The sequence below is a fragment of the Phallusia mammillata genome, chromosome 4, assembly GCF_965637545.1.
Source record: "Phallusia mammillata chromosome 4, kaPhaMamm4.hap1.1, whole genome shotgun sequence".
Taxonomy (NCBI): domain Eukaryota; kingdom Metazoa; phylum Chordata; class Ascidiacea; order Phlebobranchia; family Ascidiidae; genus Phallusia; species Phallusia mammillata.
In genome coordinates this window covers 17,077,712-17,096,486 of record NC_137255.1, presented here as the reverse complement: position 1 = coordinate 17,096,486, position 18,775 = coordinate 17,077,712, and the positions used below count along the sequence as shown (strand labels likewise).

Sequence of the window (18,775 nt, the reverse complement as noted above, 5' to 3'; positions counted from 1 at the left end):
TTCAACCACCCATTAAGGCCCTCCATTTCTCGGTCGTTAAACCGCAGTTTGCTGTTATAAGTACCGCTGCAAAGAACATCTCCGTTTAACGGGCATCCATCACCTTCACGCTCGCTTTAAGACTTGGTTGTACGTGTGCCAAGTAAAATCACGCACCTGATCGCATGCTTAAGCATCGAAACTGTATCTCGCTGTGGTCACGGGGCCAGCAGGGCCGCATCAGGCGCCGAGGGACGCCACGCGCTGCTGAACCCCACAAGACGACGTCGTCATTTGACTGTTTTGGGGTTGTTGCTAATTCCGGTTTGTGACAATTTATATTGTTTGGACACAGTTCTCTTGGTGATGTTAGGCTTGACTTATCATGAATGCCACACTGCGATTCATATAACATACTCTGCCCCCAATCTCCAGTAAATAAGAAGGCTTGCATAAATAATTCTGCACTTACTCGACACAACAATTCGGATTGCTTGTGTGAAAGGCGTTTGTGGCATTTCTTGAAGGCATTGTGTAAAATCAGTGCTGAAATCGTGACAGGAGTTCTGTGGGAGTTCTCACGCTTGCATATAGGACTGCTTGCATTTACCGATTTGAATTTCACAGAAGAGACCACACAGGCGGCTTGTGGTAAAACATTACTATCAATCGGAGAACTGCAGGTTGAAAGTGTCGTGTTTTGACCAACAACAAGCCAAAAGTGACGGGTTTCGCGTTTAAACCGACTTATTCGGCAATGCAAAGGCCCTCGGATTGACAGGAACAGCTCAAAAGTTCGAAAGACCTCACACAGGCCAAAGGGAATCGTCTCTCGCCAAGCTCTATAGAGAGATTAGCCGATGAATTATGACGCGGGTCCTTGGTCTTGATTAAAAAAGATTATGTCACGTGAAAAGGTCCAGCCGATGTATAAGCGGAAGGCTACATGATTTGACATCGGCTGCTTTTTCCGCCATGTAAAGCCTGTTGAACAAACTGACTTGGCACAAGTTCAATATGTGATAATGGGCGATCGGATTTGGCGTGTCTGAGTTTGTCGTTTTATGCTCGGAGGGGAATCCGTATACTTAACCGTAGTGTACATCAGTGTGCTATGTAAGCCTGGAATTAGTTGCAGGTGGCATTAGCCTGAACGCATGTTTGCACAGGGATGCGACTAATGAACACGGTCGGTCTAATATATACATTCCTGCCCTCCCCCTGTATCGGACCAAATTCAATTAGTGTGTTTGTCGATTCAACGATTAACTGCGATACGGAGTTTATCTAATTATGAGTTGGCTGTTTGTCGCGACCGTCGCCTGTGTTTAATTTGGGAAACTCGCGTCGCTGTGTCACATTGAAGTGACACTCGGACATATTTGATCGATCGGTTAACTTGGATTCGGCTGCTGTCTGTCAGTGCTTAAACACGTTTGGTACATGTTTGTTTTGCAAAAACAAATGATTTACGTGCAAGCCTAATCCGTGCCAAAAACTAAAATACATGCAAAGACTAAAAGCACAAATATTTTCTTGCTTGTAGTTTCGTTTTTTTACCTCTGTTGTATTCCAAAATACCTCTCAATTGCTTGCAAATGTCTTGAGCTTGTTTCCTTAAATTTTGTTGAGATAATTATAAACAGCTTTTGGATCGATTTAAAATCACTTTTCCTTCGTTTGTTTAATGAACTCTCAGTCGTGATGCTTCAACCCCCAATCAATACGTAGAAAATCTGCTTCTATCAATCGATACTGCTTAACTGGTGCTGTGAGACGACGCCTACCACTTAAGCGCTTATCGACCGGGGGCAATTACTTGATTGACAAACTTGTGGAACCCTTGGGCCTCGCTATATCGTTTGACTTTATCGAATTTCTCTCTAAGATCTGTTGTTAAGCATTTCTCCTGATTGAATGTTTGCCTGCTGTCGATTGTGACTTTGCGAGCCTTACGTCTGGGACGAGGAGATGTCCAATGAACGTACACCGAGAACGAAAATTGTTGTGTTGTTTTTAGTGACTTACATATTTAACCCAATACATTGGGCATACTTCTTCAACACGTCCAAAATCCCGTTTTGGTTGTATGTCCTTATGGACAGGTGCAGTGAAAATTGAGATTTTATTGTGCTGAATTTATCAAGAAGTATATTTGGTCTGTTGCGTTGTTCTGTATTTCTGCTATTGACCCACGAAGTACATAAAAATGCGCTTTAAGGGAGTATCTTTTTCTAAACGAGCACCCTTGTCACAGACGTAGACAATCTCAGTGACAAAAAGGCTTTGTTCCCAACGGGGCATTATACGCAGTCAGTTGATGCAGGCGTTTTTCAACACCTACAAATATTTAACAAGCACCTTTGGGCCGACTTATTTCAGTCGCTCTGTCATATTCAATGCGAACCGACGCTGGGTTCCGTCCGAGCTCCAAAGTCGCGAGGTTTCGGCAACGAGAGTCACATTGTTGTGTTGAAAACGCCGCCGAAATCGCGTCTTCTGTTACGCCGTATTGTGGCACGGACAAAAGCTGGGGGTGGGCGAGACGACCCTGAGGTGAATGCAACGGACATGCGTCGAGTTCTGTTGCCATGGTGTGGCTGTTTGAATATTTGCTCGCGGTAAACTGGACGATCGAATACCTGTGGTTTGTTTTGGGCCGTGGTGGTTTGCCGCTTGTTAGCAGTACGAGGGACTGATCGATGTGACTGCACTTGGCACACTCCCACGCCTCTCGTTGTGGATGTTTGCCACTTGGCGGAATCCCACTTGTGTGCTCTTCTCATTCTCATCTACTATTCTCCGACCTTGTTACGCTTTTGTAGAAGTAGTGATGTTTTAGGACGGTAGACGTTACAGACTTCTGCGATAAAGTTCACACTGTACTTATGTGCTCAAAAATTGTTTGTTAACCACAAGTTGCATACAAGATGGAACAGATGGGTCGAGACAAATAAACCAAAGGTAACTGTATTTCTCGTAAATTTCAGATTTTGACTTTTGCAATTGCACTGTCACTTTTTTGTTTGTGGACGTCGCACATTTACTTTCAAACCGAATTTTCGGCTTTGTTTATTGTGGTTTGAACCCGATATCACAGACTAAAATCTCTTTGTTTGCGTCTGGACCCCAAACGCTTTACAAATGAAGCTTAACGCCCGTGGGTCTGTTGTTGTGTCTTTTGTGGGGACAGCGCCTTGCATGTTGTTTGTTTTTACCGACTTATGGCTTAACATGGCGACCGACAAACCGCAGTGTGTTGCTCTTTTGTCCCAGCCCCAAATCCGCGCTGTCGCTTTCCCTGCAGCAAAGGAAACCGCCATGGCGCAAACCAAGTTAACAGTTACGCCTTTGATCGAATTATCTTACACGGCTTGCTCGTAGTGTCGAAAGAAACTTGAATTAGCATCAATTTTGTTGCCGAAAGGTCGTTGTCAACCAACAAGCGGAACTGACTCTCAGCCCAAGTCCTTGACCGTACCCTGTGATGAAGGGTGTGGGAATTGACTGTGTTTATTGTGTTAGTGTGCCAAACATTTTCAGCAACTGCACAATCGCTCCACAAATGTACTGTTACATTCAAGAATAATGCCATATGCGATTTTGTTTCAACATGTTGGCTTAAATTGGTCAACAACTTTTGGAATTAGGTAATGCGAGTATAGCGGATTTAAAAACTTGGTCAGCCACCAGCCTTCGGTGTGCAAATAAACGTCCGGACTCGTTGAATGCGCGTGGGAGGCGCCCGAGTTGCATTGCGACAAATTTACGACCGTCAAGAAGATGACAGACGCGCCGCCCACTCGTTCGGCCTCTTTGTGTTCGCTTGCATGATGGCTTCAGACATCTTGTCGTCCGATCTGTCAACAATGCCGGCTATTACTTTTACAACCGCCGTGCGTGATTGCAAGCCACCGAAATCACCACATGCACCAAGTCGACCTTTGCAACAAATTAGGTAGTCACCGGTAGTTGCCGGATTATACCTGTTCGGCTCTTCGCCCAATAAGCATTCTTGGCGTTACACGCAATTTGCCCCCTGTTTTGAGTTTTTTACACTCGGTAAATTCTGATTGATCTGTATTGATAGTCGTTGCGTTCGGAGTGGACAGGACTACTTTGTTATCTTACATGGTTGGAGTAAAATCTGGACATGATCAACAACAAGCTGAATGTCGTAATGTGAATTTATTATCGTATCGTTGTCATAGGAATGCCTTTGCAAAATACCGTGCATTTGTCCGGTGTGTTGTCTATTGTAGAACTTAACCATGATCTACAAAAACAGTTTCTAGAATGACACGAAGTCATTCAGGCATTCGTCACAACAAACTACTCTTGCATGAAGCCCTTGTTTGACGTCACCGATGTGCGTTGTATCAACTGCTTAGCGACTGCAAGGTAAGAATGGGAAACAATTTTGCAGCGAAGTTTGCGCGAAGCAACCAAGCAACGATTTTCGAGTGTGCTCATATCCTCTTGTCCCGCATAGTTTGAACTTGATCGCACCTCTTCCTACGACGGGGCGGAAACCCGGCCTTTGTGTTCCGCTACTCGAGTGCACACACTGATTCCAAGTGCTGTTAAAATCTAACCACAGCCGATTAACTACTAAGGTATGTTGTCGCGCTATTGGTTATAGATGCTGTACAACCAAATCCACATTTCCTTATCATTTCGTCAATTCGAAGTAAATTTTGTGTAAATTTCAGGCAAAGACTTTACGGTCAAAATTTCACGTGGCTTTGTTCGGACAAATATTTATGACATACTGTCTGCACAAGTTTAAGTGTCCATAAACCTTTGCCTTTAAATTTCAAATGAGACACCAAACCGCCGTACCTGGGCTGGCGTGATTCTCTTCCGAGGTGCCCAATGTCGACAGTGCGCGGTGCCACGTCTATTCACTTGTGGTTGAGACTGTTTATTAAGCAAATAGCAAACTTCACAGGGTCATGCTCTCAGCATTCTTTACCACAGCTTTACTTTCTTGCCCACACGCACACTTTCTTTATGTAAAGGGACACTAGTTCACTTCTCCAGTCTATACCCGAAGCCAGTATTTTGTCAGTATTTTTAGACAGTAATATTATTCCACCTAATACGCTCTAGTGTTGTTTTTTGCTGATGGGAAGCATGTGTGCATTTCTAAATGAGTTGAATGACGAATAACGTTACGCCTACCGCCTACACATATTTCTTGTCGATGATGGAACGCAATTCTCATCTTCGTGTTTTTACCCCGCCCTTGGATATCTGGAACCTCGCCCGACAAGTTTTCTTACCAAGACACAATCGTTTAAATTTACGACCCTACTCAGGAAGTCGTGGTTAATGCTTAACCCTAATGCCAGCAGATTTCGTATCGTCACGTATAGGCCGATGATCACAAATCATCCTATTCCTCCTGCTATAGATTGCTTCCACGGACGCCATACTATTGTCGTGTCGCCGCACATTTCGTTGTATGACCATGGACAAACATTTTAGCGACATTGTATTGTTGGAATTCGTGATGTAATGTATAGTGGTGTGGGTCTAGAACGATTTTGAGACTCTGTCCTGTACAACGTTCTAGTGGCTGAGCACCTCGCAGGCGCGCATCTTAGCTACAACAGAATTCGCTCATGCGTTGGAGCCGTCAAATATATAGCAACTACCATTGTGTTCATGCATATATAAAGTGTGTAAAACTTCCAGGTACGCATAGGAATGCGTTATTTCCTGTTTTCCTTTCACTTTGCATTTTGCTTGCCTTTTAACAAACAAAACCTTTGGAAACAATGTTTCCAGCAACAAATCATGACAGCCTTAGATTTTGCTTTGACCTTTTTGAACATAGAAATGAATCATATGCTCGCTCGACCGTAGAAACTGGCAGATTCTTCAGTGCAGATCAACAAAACAGCCCCAGGAAGTCGTTCGGTACTAAAAGACAAATACCGCGGCTTAGCTGGCCGGAAACCTGAATATAATTACTTTGTATTTTAGTAAGGTTTGCTGGTGGGCAAATTTCATTGTGCTCTATTGTGGCTCACACATTTTTTGTGCATTTTGTTTGCTTCTTGACTTCATTTTAGTGTCGTGGGTTTGTTTCTCTAGTTTGGCAAAGCAAGAGTGGTTCAAACTCCTTTAAAATTACACACGTGTGTGCACATTACTTAAAGGTGTGCAATATAATTTTGATCTTGGCTGATTTTGAAACGTTTGTTTTAATTTTTTTTCCTGTTTTGACCAATGATAACGCTTTTTCTAGCCAACTTCTTCTTAACATTTTTGTTTTCTGTCTTTTTTTTTATATCAGGCAAAAACAATAAGGCAAGCTTTGGGGTCGGCAAACAACTGTTGCCCAGGTATAAGATGGACTTGGACCTTTGTCGGTTACTTTCTCCAGTCGCTTAAAAGGTTGTTGCTCCCCGAAACATCTTCGGCGCACCCAGACTCGTTAATGATTTTCCACCAGCGACCGCAGGAAAGGAAGTGTCGAATCACGGCTTATGTGACATCTGTAATTGCGATGTGAATGATTTTCGCGTCTAAAAATGTGTGAGTGACAGGACAAGCAACCGCTCTGAAATGCTTGCCAGAGGATAACAACGTGTTTGGCCTATTGCCTGATAGGTTGACGTAATGCTATGTAAGGATTTCACGTGATCTGCAAAACCTCCTCTGCCGTTCGCTCAGTCACGCTTACCTGGGAATTGTCAACCACCGGTCAGTCTTTAATCCCATTACGCGTAGTGCTTGCCCCGTCCAATCCAAACGTGTACAGTTGCATCTCTATCCGCATTATCGCGAGACCCTAGCACGCGTATAAAGCATAGAATGCTCGGATTATAGTCGTCCATTTGATGGTAAGTGATCGCTTCGCCACCCACACTCCAGTGCCTTGATTGATGCCCCACCGTCGGTCTGATGGCAATGGATAGATGGGTTTCCTTCCGCACTGAGAGTCACACTCGACGTTGCACGAATTGTCTTGTGCTCGTTGTGTGTCTTGCCAGGAAGCGATTTGACGTTTTAACCCTAGGTGAATAAATTACACCCTGTCGCCCCGGTTTGCAGCTTGATTAGCCTGACACTGGTGGTTGACTGCGGTCGTGGGACGAAGCTGGTGATTCATAGTTTATCGAATTCCTGAAAAACTTGTTTGTCATTGTGATAACAGGCAATATAGTACTTCAAGTGTGGTTTCAGTGAAGGTACACGCACATATTGACCAATTCGCATAAAATGGTTAAACTTTAATCGGGAAATGGGGGGAAAAGGACATTTCCCTACCCTTAGTCACCCGAGTATGGATTCACAGCCAATGAATTTGGTTCCTACGTCCTAAAGAACATCATACATTTGCTTGTATTGAAAGCGGTTCACAGACATGTAGGCGCCTGACTCCCAGTTCCCAGATCTGCGAAGCGTTTATCATCGTGCTCCAACCTTCAATGTATGAAGTTAACAAATAAATACTATAGGCCTGGCGTCGTATGTGGACCAAATCTTTGTACCAGAATCGAGCTACGCCGGTGCAGTGTTGTACAAACAACCTTCTGATCGTTCAGTGTCAATAAATCGTGGCATTGATGTGGACCTTAACTGGCGTAGCGAGTTCAAAGGTCCAGCTTTTCGCATAGACAATGCCGGAAATGAGACCTAACATTGGCTACCATGTCGCCTGTGCTATGCTGGACGATGTGACCGCCCATATCTTGTTGTGTCGTACCAAAATCCGGTGATGGTTTCCCTTTTCGTATTCAGTCTGATGGATAATGATCTTTGGGAAACTAACGGTAAAGTGTGGGCTTAAATTGTGCGTTGGATTCGTGGTGGTTAGTTTCTGTGCTGAATTTGCGATATTTTGTTGCATTTTCCGTCCAAACACAATCACATACAACAGCGATTGTAGTTTCCATGGCCAACTAGATAGATGTCGTGAAGATCAACTTTAAAGTCAGTTTTATAAGCCGGGCGTGAAGTTGGGCTTGCGACTCAGACTAAATCGTGATTGGCACCAGTTTCACGAAATAGCGTTGTACTGAAATCTATTAGACACCGAAGTGTAACAATAAAGACATGGTAAAATAAATGTCTTATTCACGACTGTATCGTGACATTTGGATAGTATTTTCAATTCCAGAATTACCAATTTCATCAGATACCATAGGCATAATCCTTCATACTGTTTGTCGTTCAGGCAACCTTATCGAGTTCTTGTATCAGCGTTCCCTTAAAACGTCGAATTTCTTGCATACCTGGGCACCTGCTGTCTTGTTTCAACCATAACCCTATCTCTTATTTATGCGGAAATCCCCCTCTATGCTTCCAAAGCAAACTCTGTATTGGCTGGGCTTAATGCGCCTCAAGTGAGGGAATTAAGTGCTCATGAATTATGCATAGCCCGGTCTTTGGGGCTCTCTGTGACAATACGGCACCAAAAAATTGAGACTAAATTACCTACTTATATTGAAGGCCTTATGTTGATTACGTAATCTTTCCTTAAATGTCTGTGGACATTTCCTACCAATTTATTGCACTTGTGATATTTTGCACTTCTGAGGCTTGATAATTGTTCCATAATGACCACATAAAAAGTTTATTGATTCAAATCACAGTCAGTTTAAAAGGGTGGCACAAATTGCTCCACACACTTCCTTTGATCTCCTGTCTCACCCCATACAAAGAGTTCTGACACAAAGTGATGCGATCTTTAAGGCCTTTGACACCTCGCGACCAATTACTGGATCCAAGTAAGCTTTGGACGTCACAAACCAATGCGAGTAACCGATCCCGAAGTTGACTTTCCAAATCTCTGGATAAATGAATGTCTGTGCGTGTCGAACTAGATGTCAAAGGTGTAATGTCAAGCCTATGCCCCGTTGACAATACATTCAGTATGTCGTACTATAAATAAAAAGCCACAGGTGTTGCCTTTCAACCCTTTCTTGTGCGATTTCCTTTATTCACTTGCGACGACCGTGAACGCTTCTCGTTTGTTGTCGACCCAGATTACTTACGTCAGGCGTGTGGCGTTTTGCTCGGGCCAATAGCGCTTGAAAGGCGTGGCACTTTATCTGTGTAACGTTCATCTGAATTGCTTTGCTACAATGAAGATAAAAAACTGCAAAAAAAATATTTTTTGTTTGTCGGCAATGCAAAACAGGTTCCTCCGCATTGGATTAGAAGTTGAACGAACCCGCTTACAAATATCCCAAATGTAAGGGTTGGGTTTTCCATGAAAATTGTAAATTTAAACCGCGTCTATTTTTTTAACAATTAAAAAAGCTGTTTTTTTCTTCTTTGGTCGTTCCGGGAAACTCAACTTACCATGTTTCACGTAAAAACACTGGGGCGTATTTTGACACTAAGAACACTTCACACATTTTCTTTAGTTCCGTGTTTACGATTTGCCTGATTTAGTGAGCGTTGGCGCGCACACTGTTTTAGTGATTTATGCCGCTTATGTTGTTGCGATACGACCAAATGAACGTGAAGCGGTCAGTCCTCGTGTTTTCGGAAGTGTCCACTCTTTGTGCCACGTTCCGGATGCAAGTCCAGACGAGCTGTTCTATAAAGAATATTTCACTTGTTTGAACTTTTTTCGTCACTGTCTTCGCAATTATAGGTTGTCGACCGTTTTCCTGTAGAATATTTTTTCAAACAAAACGAAAGAAAGTTGCAAAATGAGACCCAACTCAAATGAAGGGGGTGGACAGGAACACAAAATGGGGGTGACAGTTATTTGCCCACTAGAGGTTTTTTGTACTTACGCAACGTCAAGGTACCATAAACGACCAGTGGTGTAATTACTTGCGCTGTAAAGTACAATTTACGTGGATTTGTTGTTAGGGATTTGTTATCTGTCAAACCTTCATCATTTGCACTCCATACTTCTCCAAAATACTGCTTGGAACAACAAATGGTTTATACATATTATGTGGTTAGCCTTCCAACACAAGCAAGGCAGGGAGCACGAGCCAAGAGCCCAAGACCTTAAGTCCTTGGCCTAAGTGATGGATCGACATCATTAGCAGTTACACAGTGTGCTCGACAGGTACACAACTCCTTGCTGTCTGCGTGGGAGAATCGCTGTTTTCTGATGTATTGGATACACAGTAGCGCACTGTCGGTCTTCCTTCATCGACAAAGTTGTTTGTTTTGCCCAGTTCTGGTTTACGGCAGTGGTGTTTGATGATGATACGCTTGGCTTATGATCAAAGATTTACATTAATGTTTAAATGTTACAGATGTCATTAACGCGGATTAATCTTGACGATTTTGAGCTTCAAGACAAAGGTCCCCTTTTCAGCTGTCGTACAATCTTCAATTGTAAACTACGCTTAACATTTTTCGTGTGTTGTGCCTGATGGGAATGTAAGCAAATTTATGTGGGGAATCATGGCTCGAGAATGCATGGTATCCGTTTCGGCGCAGAAGAAATCGTATAATCATGTTACGGCAACAAACACGGATCTTTACAGCGTGACGCTGGTTTGCAAATGCGGCCTTGATCTGCCACGAAATACAAAGCTACCATTAAACGACAACAAAGCGTCCTTCAGACACACATAATTAACCTATGACTGTTGGTCGGGTTTATCCGGTAAAAATTCGGATTATGGCCACATTACCCTGTTCTATTGACATGGAGCAGCAATGCAGACTCTTCGTGTTACTGCGATTTGGCGGCTTACGCTTCTTCCCATATCAAACTTGCAATCTTACGTGCGTCTTGCGTTTCATAAACAAACAGATCGCTCCAACACGTGTTGCAAGCCCCCGGTGATTCGTCAAGAACCCGCCGCTGTCGCACTGTTACAAAACAAGATGAAATTTATTGTTACAGTTTGCTTATGAAATATACACTGTTCCATATGACCCCAGTACGGTATGTGGGGCAGGGAAAAAAATTCGCAGACCCATGTTTTAAACTACTTACAAATCCCACACCTCCGTCAGCGCTCATGGATCATCGTACGTTAATTGGATGCGCTCCGTCGTGGGTCACCGACTTTGGAGCGGTTAACACGACCTGTGGTACACAGTAGCTGATGTAGCTACTGATTACAATCGCAGAGTCTACAAGTTACAAACTTTCGCCTAATTGAACTCTGCCATCGCCCCCAATCACGTGACTCTTCGCTCGGTCATGCGTGTCGCTAATGGGAGTGGTGGTTTGGTGTCGAAGCGCATTGGCATTGAGGTTTATCAATTGCTTGGCCTGAAGGGGAAATAAAATGCTCGGAATGCAATAACCGCTAGAAAGTTTAAAGATGCAGAGTCTGTAGGTTCGCAGCAAGGCGCCTGCCTAATTTGGCCGCATCTGCCGTTTCTGACTTCGCCGATCAGAAATCCGTGCCACTGAACTTTTCCGCCCGACCTTAAGGCCTTCTCCCACCGACTGCGGTGGTCTCAATGCTACGTCAACGTCTTTCCTGTTTCCACGGCATTTCACGACTTAAAACGGAAAACGTAAACAACACAGCAGTCCTACAGTGACCCAACAGAAACTTTTCGAATCCGATGGACTACCACAAGAGGTTTTGTCTGTTCAATCTTTGTATAAGGCTTTCTGTTTGTGCCGAGATTTCAACACATTGAGAACAAGTCCAGGTCTGTTAAACACCTTCGCGGAGCACCCAGCATACTGTGTGTGGTCGCGTGTTTACCTACGCTAAGTAGATGCGGGCGCAAGATCGCAAATAGCCAAGAACAACTTGCAAACATCGGGGTCAGACTTGAGAGAGTCGAACCCTGACTTGGGTTTGAAATTCGAAACCGACACATTTTGCAAACGCGTCGATTCCGCACCGCGAATTTTAACTCCAAATTGGCAAGGTCAATGCAGGTACAGATTAGTATCTTGCAAAACACGGTTTGGCTTTATCAGTTTCGGTTTTATGACTTTATTTTGTAGTCTGTTGTGAAAATACCGTTAAAAGTACGGGCAACTGTTAAAAGCTGTCAGGTAAAATCTTTACGTATACCATCAGGCAGTTTGCGCCTTAACATTGCTTTTGGTGTTGGATACGCGCCAATTAAGATACTAGCGAAAAGACGGGGGAGATTTGGTTAAGACCTCACATCAACCTCAACTCTAATGCCTTCAGTCAGGTTGAACTGTGGTCGCCTTACGATTCGGTCCCCCTGTTTTATCGCGATAAACCCCGGAGGTCGAGCTGCAAACCGCGAAGCCTAAGGATTGCAGCTCGAGCTCCTAATAAGCCGAATCCGGGCACGGGTCGCCGGGTAATTTGTTTGAGCATCGACTGTGAACGAGCGGTGATTACCCCACAACAACGTTGCTAGGCAACTGCACGCAGCACGCGGATGCCGTCGGATAATCCGAGCGGATGTTGTTTAAATGCTGCAAGTCGTGTTTGCGTTTTGGATGCATCGGGAAGTTTATGCTCGTATCCTGAAGCCTTTTCAACCGATGAATCTCTGGCATTTTGGGCTTGTTTGTCGATTGGCTCTCCAAGTCAACTTGAAGCATTTTCAGTCAGTTTCGTTTCAAGACTTTTAAGCAGTAAAAGAACTTCGCCGACAAGGCAAAATCAGTTTGTCTCAACGCTGGGCAAAAAAAAATCAGTACAAAGCTGTCGCGCAAACACTTTTCTCTAACTCTAGATTTACATCAACGGTGGCAGTTTTAACACCGAACTCAGATCCTCCGGTTCGTCGGTCAGCACGTGATGAAAGCTTTTTTCCGTATCTCGCCATCAACAACATCGTACACTCCCCTTTTGCGTGGCAGTACTCGCGACGTGGAAGTGATTTACCTTAATGTCCTCCTGCTATCCGTTAGCAAATAAAGCGGCCACTTGGCTAGCCGAGCGGGTATTGACTTTGGCGTCTGTCCCGTTGTTTTAGATCGGTCACGCGATCTCGCTATTTGCCGTGGATTTCGCTATAGCTTCTCGGGCTTCGGGTTTCGTCTTATAAGCCCGATCGCCGCAGCCAGGTCACGTCTGTGTATAATCGCTCGCACCTAACCCGATGTTACTTCGCACCGATAAAGGTAAGCTTTCAAGTGCACCCGGTCAGACCACATAACACACCGCGCACATTCTCTTGACTTTGTGGACCAACTTTAGGGAGCCGCTTGCCGCAATTGTACAAAAGATAAATTTAAACCACAAACATCCATATACTGGCTGTAGGACTAATAAGGGTGCCGAGCTGACCTTTGGTTTCAGCCGCGCGGTGTTTTATATGCTCAATTTGGAATTAGCTCCTATTATGATTTCCTAAATACTGAAGTTGTATACTTTGTGAAAAGAAAACACACGGCGCCTTAGATATCCCCATCACTATCGTTTCGCCATCACCATGTAGCATTTCATGTGGCACGTTCCTTCTGCCAGCATGAACGTGAGTTGGACTCTTTATGTCACGTAAGGCGTTGTAAGTTACTCAGTCTGTTTCCATTTGCTCGGAAATAAAGGATTCATTGTAGTATTTCGTCCATGCGTTGTTTTGCTTAATCGTCCGAAACGTTTGTTCCACATTTTTGTGTGTTTATTCAGTGACAAGTGATGAGTTTAGTGACTGAATTCAGTGTTACTACGATTCGGCTTCGATAAAGGTACCGCCCTGGGTTATAGGTAATTCCTCTCACAAGTTGGGTAGATTTTAAACCTTTCATGCATCGCGTTTAAGTGATTTTACCTGACGCATTTCTAACGTCACGTTACGCATGTGTCAGCGTTGCATGAAATCGGTTCATCCCTTCCATCATAGCAAACAGACAGATCTCCTTGATCGGGCATTTCTCGTCATTTACCCTGTGATCTCCCGTGTCTTGTGGACATACCGTTTTCATGTGGCGGTTGGGGCAGGTGCGTGCAGGCGTTTGCCGACAGATCGGCCTTGTGCTGTGTCACCGCCCACCGATCTGTCTTGTCCAAACGCTTATCTATTTTTGAAAAGGCTTAGCTAAAAACTACACACAAGATTATGTGCCAGTAACTTTAAAAAACTTTGTGCCAACTTTATGAATTTGCCCTATTTATTATCGTTAAACACGTTAAACATTAAACATTTTGCATTTTGTTTTGCAGGCAAAAGCATCGTTGAACCTCCCAAAAAGAAGCCAGGTATGTCCGTACCCTTTAACAATGAAATTTTATACCAGATACCGTTATGGGCCGATTGTGGCGTTCTTGCCTCCCAAGTGTTTAGCTATTATTTCCAATGCATCAAATTTTACCTTGGGTCTCTGAACAACCGGGTCCTTGTGCTTTTTGGCTGCGACATATCTAACCCATAGTAAACCGGGATTTGTGGTTTGAAATTACCCACGCTTGACTCTTGAATCCAACGCTTGGAAATCAGGCGTAAGCAGCCCGCAGCCCCAACACTTCAGATGCGCAACATATTTCTCACGGTTTATCCATTGTGTGCTGCGTTCCCATAAAAACCAATGCAACCATTCATGTTAAAATCCTTACATTCCAACATGTACATGCCACAACTAATACAGTGTTTTTTTACAGACCCATGTATGAATGTGCTATGCGGGTACGGTGCAAGCTGTCAGGTTGCTAAGGATGGAAATGCGACTTGCTTATGTCCTGATCTTTCCTGCTCATCGGGCACAGAAGAGGATGAACTCTTTGCGCCGCTTTGTGGATCAGACGGAATCACCTATCCAAATGAATGCAGGTTAAAGGCTGCACAGTGCATGGCCCAACGGCGCATTCGCATCGCCGAGGAGAAACCCTGCGGTAAGAAAACGTTGGTGTTTTATTTGTCCCCAACGCTGGTTTCAAAGAACACAGCGCACTCTTTAGGTCGTTTTAAACTTGATTGTAAGGCCAACAATGACTTTACTTAAGCAATCTTTTGGCGGTAATTCAAGGCTAACCAATTAGAAAGTGTCTGAAGGATGTTGTTGCTTGGACAGTAGACGTGTTATAGAGCTTTGAGAGATTTGATTTTACCACAAGAAGATTCTATTTAGCGTATTACCTAATAAGCTTAAATACCTTAAACTTCGCTACAGTGACTTGCGCACAATCAGCCTATTCAAACATATCTGTGTATTCCAACACAACCACTGCGGCCTAGCTTGCCACAAAAGGGCTTTCCTAAAATCACATAAGCAGTGGAGCGCACGCGTGTAACCCTTATGCTTCATGGTTTGCTGCACGTTAGGCGACAAGCGGGCAAGTTCAAAAGCACCTGAGTTCTTGAGTGTGTTTGTCCACGACACCAACCTCTTGAACTAGTTCCGTGTTCCGAGCGTTTACCCGTCAACTCTACACTTCGTATTGAACACAGTGATTTCCTGTAACATGCAGGGATCTTTAGAAACGTCGGTGTAGTGTTGCGCACAGCGGCCACTTTCACACGTAACAACCCTGATAAGCTTCCATGTATTGCGCGTTCCACCTCCTTTGTCCGCCTCTGTAAGATCGGGCGCTTTTGAAAGGATCCTGCTGAGGCCTTTGTGTTGGCGTTATTGGGACGGACAATCGTTAGACGAGTTTTTCAAGCGCATATTTGACTGAAACACGCGTTTTGGTGCGTCGTTGAAATAAAGACTGACATGTAAAATAGTATTCCGCCTAGTTACGTGGTTTTCATCATAACATATATAACTCGCTTTAATTCACCTTAAGCACTTAACTGACTTAGAACCCCTGTTGTCATTTGTCCATACGACACGGAAGTCTAAACTACAATATATACATATAGTTTATGTTGTTTGTCTACACCCAAATTTCAAATCCCACGTTTGAAATGAACCTGCGTGAAGACTAAATAAAACAGTTAGGAAGGGCAGCATCAAGGTCAGCAACATAGGAAGAAATTTCTCGTTTAAGTAGAAGCGGTACTATTGAAAACAGCATTTTATTGTAATTTGTAATGGTTGCGAACATTTTTCTTAATTCAGGTTTCATTTTACATTTTGGTTCTGTCGTTTACCTGAATTGCATTAACAACCCTGATCATTTTCCGTTACCATTCATCATAAATGTCATGCTTTCAGCTTTCTGTTTCATTTATCATTATTTCGTTTGCAGCAATAACAACAACAACCATCATAACTAGACCTCGTACTGTACTACCTGTCGTTGACGTTGATGGTATGTCAGGCCATGTAGCGGCCATTGTAGTGGTGTTTTGTGATTGTGTTAGGTATGGCTTTATGTAGGCACAGAGCTGCTACTTATCTGCAGAAATTCGCAGCAAATAGTTGTGTGCTGTTGTTGCTTAAGTAGTTTGGTTGCTTTTTCATTTTTTTGTTGCTGGTGTCAACACGTAGTTGTTGGTGTGTTATGTGTGGTAGAGTAGATACGACTGTTTGATCCACAAAAGGTGAACAATAATTTTGAGATATTTAATTTGAAATCGAAATATTCACATCCCCAACTAAGTGTGGACCTTTAGGCTCATTGTGTCAGAGCTTTTCTTTTCAACTCTAACCAAATCAATTTTACTTGGCGACCCATGACAGGCGTCCCAGTGGACATTTAATACAATAGCGGTCTTTGTTTATCGAATTGAGTAGATTTGCAAACCAATTTGCGCGGAAACCCTATACTTGCACCTTGGGACCACTATAACCAGTGATGTGGTATTTCGCTATCGTTTAATAACTGTCGCAGATGAAAACCGGCGTTTTCCCAAGGGCAATTGGGCAATTACTCACGAGAAAGATCATGATTTAAAAGCGCAACAGTAAAGGGAGTTCACCTGCCAATAATTCCTATGTGTTTAATGAGCGTTTCTGCCAATGCATTTAAATGAACGTAGCTTCGTATTTTTGTGATAATTATGTTAAATATGGGTCAGTGGCTGTTACTCATATGCTGCTGAGAGCTGATGTGACTTAAAATAGCAGTGGTGAAGAACATTTACTTAACAAACACCATGCGAAATATTTCCATTAAACCTTGACAGTAAGTGTTCTTCCACTAAAACACTGTTTAAAAATGTCCTGTTGTTGACATTCCTTGGCAAAGCCCATCGGATCTGACCAGTGTAATTAGAGGGCAAATAAAATCAAGTGTGCGTTTATAGGATTTAGCTGAAATCCAATAAAACTTCAAACGACCTCTAATCACCATCCAAACAATAAAACCACTACAGACCCCAAGGAACATCAAGAAGCATATGGCGTTGCTACTTCGGTTTTAAGCCTAAATTCGATTATAATTGATGATAGCTGTAGTTACCATCGGGAAGCTTGCATGACCTTTCCCACGCTCTGGATTACGTCAGTGGTCACGTGTAAAGCAAGTCGCGCTTGATTGGTTGACCTTTTTTGACTGATTGCCATGGTTTAATTAGTCTTGCTCCTAAAATACATGTTTTAAGTTTGAGTTATTAGGTTCGAGTAAATAATAGCTTGACGGTTACTTAAAAACACCCCGACATACATATACTCTTTAGCCTGATTTTCAGAACGAAACAGACACTACTGTATAACTGTACATGCGAAACTGTCAAAAACTTCCCTTAAGTCTCCACTAAACCGCCGTTTAGGGATGTACAAAGTAGCGGGCAGTGATTCGGGCGCGACCTCTCGATTCGCTGAAAACATCTAATTGTAGTTAAACTCAGGCTTAGGTGTACTTTAATTACGATGAGACAGAGATCGGGTCACGCCCCTATCACTGACCGCTATTACTTTCTCGGACAGAAACCGCTCCTTGAAAATTATTGCTTACGTTTCAACAAGTCACCGCAACGCATGTAAACTGTAAGCCCTATGTTGTGTTGTGTCAAAGTTTCAAATTTTTGGCTACGTATTTATCGCTCTTTAGGAGCAAGTCGTATACTCCCAGCGTACATATTAACACGCAATACACTTTCTGGTATTGCCCTTTGATGGATTTTCCCGTAACCGCCAATCAGCTCAGAGTACTTAGCAATGTCCAGCCCCTATATTGGGATGTCTTGTCCAAAGTGGCCTCTTCACAGTTCAACCATATTGAACTCCTTGTAAAGAGCGCGCCGTCTGCATTAAGTGGCCATTCCCCTTACGCTCACTCAAGTTCCCGCCGCCACAATGTCAGCCTCGCCACCTGGTAGGATGTAGGGATTTGTTAAGGTAAACAGTGGATTTGTGCCCAGTCCCCTTTACCCAGCCTCAGTAAGGCGATCGCCAAGCCTTATTGAAAGGGCAAGTCCACTGCCTTTAACAGGCGTGTCGCGATCAGCTTGTGATAAACGCTACGGCGCATTGGAAAACGGATGCCGGCTCACTTGGGTTTCACGCGTTGCTCGCTTTGGCGTTGCCTACACATGCTCCCGGTAAGCTCGAGGTCGACCTTTAACCCCGATCGATTGTGGGGTCGGAAAAGTTACGCCGTCAAACTGACCATGCCATAACGCTATTGAACGTCTTAAGTGATATTTGATAAGCTTATAACCGGAACTTTATTAAATACCACTGTCGGTTCGGTTATTTTAATAATTCAATACCAGGCTAAACTTCCTGGCCGGTAAATTCACGTGACGACGCATTTAGTCAATTCTCTTCATTGTGGTGACAATCAAAACTTAATTAATGATGGTCTTATCTATAATAAAGTCGCTGAATTTAACGATATGAAAACGCGTTCGAACTTTTAAAAAACGCATTACCGCACTGGAGCAATTCGTCCCAACTGCAGTTTCCGCCTAATAGATCACAATCGCTGCAGCGGACTTGTTTTCTTAACCCGTTGCAAAGTACCGCTCGTGTTCACTTGGCAGTTGCGGTCTCCCCAAGAGGCCCCAGCGTTATCCGGCGCCTAAAATGACCCGTTCAGGTTGGTTTCGGTCGAAAGACGCCCATCGTAGAACA

At 43.6% G+C, this 18,775-nt stretch overlaps 1 protein-coding gene across 8 annotated transcripts in view; it reads left to right on the top strand.

Moving 5' to 3' along the window:
* The window catches only part of LOC145225400 (agrin-like), a 46,213-nt gene that overhangs the window by 4,733 nt on the left and 22,705 nt on the right, over positions 1-18,775 (top strand). For 6 of the 8 annotated variants that reach the window (XM_080092085.1, XM_080092087.1, XM_080092084.1 and 3 more), the window contains exons 4-6: positions 14,037-14,072; positions 14,472-14,702; positions 16,005-16,067. In XM_080092085.1, coding sequence (XP_079948211.1) covers positions 14,037-14,072; positions 14,472-14,702; positions 16,005-16,067 — 330 coding nt within the window. The remainder of the gene's footprint in view (positions 1-14,036; positions 14,073-14,471; positions 14,703-16,004; positions 16,068-18,775) is intronic. The other 2 variants (XM_080092086.1, XM_080092090.1) reach the window with 1 other exon arrangement.